Genomic DNA, 4378 nt, shown 5'->3' with positions numbered 1-4378 from the left:
AACGTCGTCTGCTGATTTATTTTTTGCAACTGCAAAATTCATACTGCATCAACTGCATATGCTACAGTGCCTGTAGTATGTGACAAATACTCACTGTAAAAGCCAGAGCCAGCTTGTGTTTCTTCAGAAAATATTGCTAGAATTAAATATTACTATTGTGAAGCTTAAAATATTTGTTTGCAGAAATTTCCTTTTTTAAATAAAATCATTTTATCTGCATGTCATAATGATGACTTCTCCAAGACACATCATTGATATTATCGTAGTTATCACTTGTAATAGTTCACACTGCGTAAATACAGAATACAGAGGATATTTTTAGAGAATAAAAAAACAGTTAGAAGAATATATTCCTACGTCGGTAAACGCGACTGTCTGTGATTTTTCTTATTGCTATTTGCTTTCTAAACAAGAAATACAAATTCTCGGTCAGAAACAACAAACAACTCGCCGCTATTCCGAAACACAGCCACAGCAAAGCTCCGTACAAATGTCGGGTGGAAAGTGGAAGGTTTTCAGGTATTTTCCTGTTGCGCGATGATTTCATGAATATGTCCGCCTCCCATTTCCGTCTCAAGCCAGACTCGAAAAGTAGCCTTGCAATAGACTGGAATCTTCGAGTGAGAATTGAACGTTTCTGCATGAGGATCACCCTGAAGTAGGTCAGAATGGTTTCCGATGAAGCATGCACAAGAGGAACGCCGTTGTCGTCCAAGTACTTCTCGGTGATAGCGTACCTCAGGCTGAGGGAGTTCATGGCCACTACGAAGTCTCTTGCCGTAGACGTTCGATGCAAGGTGTCAAGAAGGGAATCAACCGAAACGCATTTCTCGAAGATTAGCTTCGAAGTTTCGTCCCCGCTGTAACTGAACAGCGACCTGTCGCCTCTTGAGGCACCAAAGCTGATACCTTTGTCCAGTATCTCCTCTATCGTGTCCATTTGGTGCTCGTAAAGAGGCATGGTCAAGAATCCGACTAAGGAACTGCTGTAGCTCGTGGTTATCACTAGTGAGTAGAAGAGCCAGTTGATGAACATAATTCTGAACAAGTTGGTTTTGATTTTACCCGGAACGCTGACAGCCACAAGGGCAGCTAAGAGGTACAGACTGGGGCTTTTCACCACCGTGCTGCTGCTTTCCCTGAAGAACCTTCTCGTGCACAGAACAAACGTTAAGAATATAATCTGGGTAACTACAACAGCAACCCATAAGCAACGATCGAAAGGTAAGAATATACTCTTGCTGGCAGAAACGCGACGCGCTTTCGGAATAGCCCAGACTAACTGCAAGGTATCTGACTCCTCGACGAAATCCAGAGCGTTATATCTGTCTATATTTGGAGTGAATGAACCTAAAGCAACGTCTGCCCTCCCGTACACCAGGTCGCCGAAAGCACCAACATATGTACCGTTGCTGACCTTGTAACCAAACGTAACGCCATCTTTAGGTACGCCTACGCTGACAGAGAAGTTCATGATTTCTGATAGCGTTAGCAGAAGATAACCTTCAAGACCTTCGACCACATTCCTCCCAGATTGCATTATGACAACTGGCGGGTAATTGAATGTGCTCACGAGTAGAGAACATTGCTTCAGATCGCTCGCTTTGTCAGGAAACAAATTGGCATCGCCTAGTTCTGCGCAAATTTTGGAAGTGTTGAACATAATTATGTTAGAGACTCCACATCTTTCAAACGAATATGGAAAATAGGAGTAAAACCGTATGTTTTCTTCAGATATAGAAATAACCATCACATTCACAGCCTTCAGTGCAAACATAGTATCAAATATCGTTCTCAGATGTCGTTTGGTGACAGTCTTGTCCGTTAAGAAAATAAACACATTAGAGCCTGGATTCCAAATGCGAAGATTCACAAGAACATTTATCTCTTCGCTGAACTCCTTTAAAGTCGTCCACATGTAAATATGAAAAGGACGCACATCTTCAACATGAAATCCGTTGCTGTAGACAATCAAATCGTTAATGGCGATGAGAGGGGAGTCCCACGGGAAGCTTTGCGATTCGAAACACTGTTCTATGCTCTTAGCTTCCTGTTTTGCAATAAACAAAGAATTTGCTTCGGTAGAGAAGTTCTTGATTACACTACACATGCATTTTGTAGTCCAAGTTTCAGAAATATTGTTGCGTAAATGGATTTTTCCGTGGATGGTTTCCAGAATTGAAATCATTCCCAGGACCATCAGGATATGGACATTGCAACCATCCATGCGTCATTTGACCTGTAAGATGAGAGCATAAATAAATTCTACCGACATTCATTATTCTGACTTTGTGTATAATTGTAAGTTCACGGTAGCAGTATATGCATATTTACAAGAGTTTGTTCAATAGTTTCTACAGTGACTAGTATATATGAAATATGAAACAAGACTTTGATGACAATTATTAGAAATTTTATTCAGTAATATTCAATGTATATGTGTATTTTCAAAGCAGGATTAATTGCCTAAGGGATATTAAATGTAGTCAATCTTCAACGTTACTTGTGTTATACAAGGTGGATCATTTAAGTTGATAATACGAAATATTTCACAAAAAAGCGATTTTGAAAAAAATGTATGAAATAAATGTTGATTTACTTTAAGGAGGAAGGCGAAAATCATTATGTATGTTTTAGTAGGGTTCATTTTCAATGTCCTTAGAAAGAAACTCATTTTTTAAAAAACGGGAGACTTATTTTGTTTATTTTATATTCTTATTTCTCTCACAAAAATTATGTATACGTATAATACAGTATTACATTGACAAGGTTAGGTGGCAGAACAACTTTAAGCTGAACCTCGCCCCGTGAGAAAGCAATGCATTATTATTATTATTATTATTATTATTATTAATAATAATAATAATAATAATAATAATAATAACAATAATAATACAATTAATACTAATAATAATATCTAGCGATCATGTTGCATGCCAGAAATTCTCTTAGCGGAAATTATTAGCAATTGTAAGTGTATGAAAATAAATATGCGAGTAATTTTGCAAGAATCAAAGCAAAAGTGGCAGAAAAAGCGACGCTCAATAGCGAAAATCAAATCCAATCAAACGATTGCGATAGGCACACAAAGAAAATAGTTTGAAGAAAATGGCGATGCAGTTGTTGTGAGCGTGCCACTGACAAACACAGACAATCATAGAAGCAATGTCTCCGTGCAGACTGTGAGCAGTAGTGCCGCAGAAACATATATTTTCTGCCCATATACGAGTCAAATAACAGCTGTGCAAGAACAGAAATTATTACCACTATCTCTGACTGAAAAATAAATTATTATATCCTAGGCTGAGCTCCGCACTCGCACAGGTATACCAATAAAGTGTAAGGTAAATATACCAAAGACGCGTTTCAGTTGTAAATTGCATGAATCGATGTTAATGGATAATTAATAATAGACTAATTAGGCTACATTTAGATTCTGAAAGTGATGTTGAGGATAAAAATATAACGGACCAGGATGAGGTATTTATACATAATCCGATCGTCGGAGTGTGACCTCCTTCCGATACGTCCTAATGACTACAGCGTAAATTGGAATCTGTCAATCATGGTCATTGTGTACAATGACTTTTATTAATCCATGTTAATATGCCAACATTAATACGAGGTATGCATACTATAAGTCATTGATGTGAAAAACATATTTGATTGCTCTCTTGTAAGGTATGATTTGTGTACAAATCACGGAAATGTATCCGCTAATGTCATGTGTTGGAGATTCATATAGGACGGAAAAGCTATATGTACGTACTGTGAGTATAAATAAGTACATTCAAGTTTATTACTTATATGCTTCTAACGATTTGCAAGTGAGAGTAATCTGTATCATAACTAGGATTTGAATCCGAATTCATTGTTCTGAATTTAATATTTGAAACATTTACAGTTTCTTTCATTCAATGATTGATTTTGATGTTGCGGGGATATCAGCACGTATACCCTGTCCCAGTTATCTCTGCAGCAGACGAACGAAAACAATGAACATGTGAGAGGAAACGGGATTGCGCGGAGGGGGGAAAGCGACTGCAGTTGCCAGCCTTCGCAGCAGTGTGCACTCCTACTGCTTCGCTCTCCTCACTCGATTTCCTCCACTTCTCTGCCGTTATGCGCGGTCTTGCTCTAGAGAAAGTTGGACAGGTTACATGCTAATTTTGCCCGTCATAATACGGGGAAATTACCCTTATATTTCAGGACATGCCCATAACATAAAAATAAAAAAATGTACATTATAAACTTCTTAACTCATTTTTTAAAACTAATCCGTTCATTCATCACATCACACATTAAACTACAATGTTTCCGAGGATAAAATCTCCTTACCTATTAAAAGCTGAGGCTATAAAGGGTTACTCAGCACACA

The 4378-nt window shown here is 38.0% G+C and overlaps 1 protein-coding gene across 1 annotated transcript; it reads right to left on the bottom strand.

The window, feature by feature from the left end:
- Positions 1-337: 337 nt before the first annotated feature.
- On the bottom strand, positions 338-1918 carry LOC145992434 (glutamate receptor ionotropic, kainate 3-like). The gene has a single exon (XM_083128819.1). The coding sequence runs from the start codon at positions 1916-1918 to the stop codon at positions 338-340; it is 1581 nt and encodes a 526-aa protein (XP_082984945.1).
- Between the last annotated feature and the right edge of the window lie 2460 nt (positions 1919-4378).

The sequence above is a fragment of the Lepisma saccharinum genome, chromosome 9, assembly GCF_977018435.1.
Source record: "Lepisma saccharinum chromosome 9, izLepSacc3.1, whole genome shotgun sequence".
NCBI classification, from domain to species: Eukaryota; Metazoa; Arthropoda; class Insecta; order Zygentoma; family Lepismatidae; genus Lepisma; species Lepisma saccharinum.
Note: the sequence above shows the minus strand (reverse complement) of the source record. Positions and strands in the feature narration are given on the sequence as shown.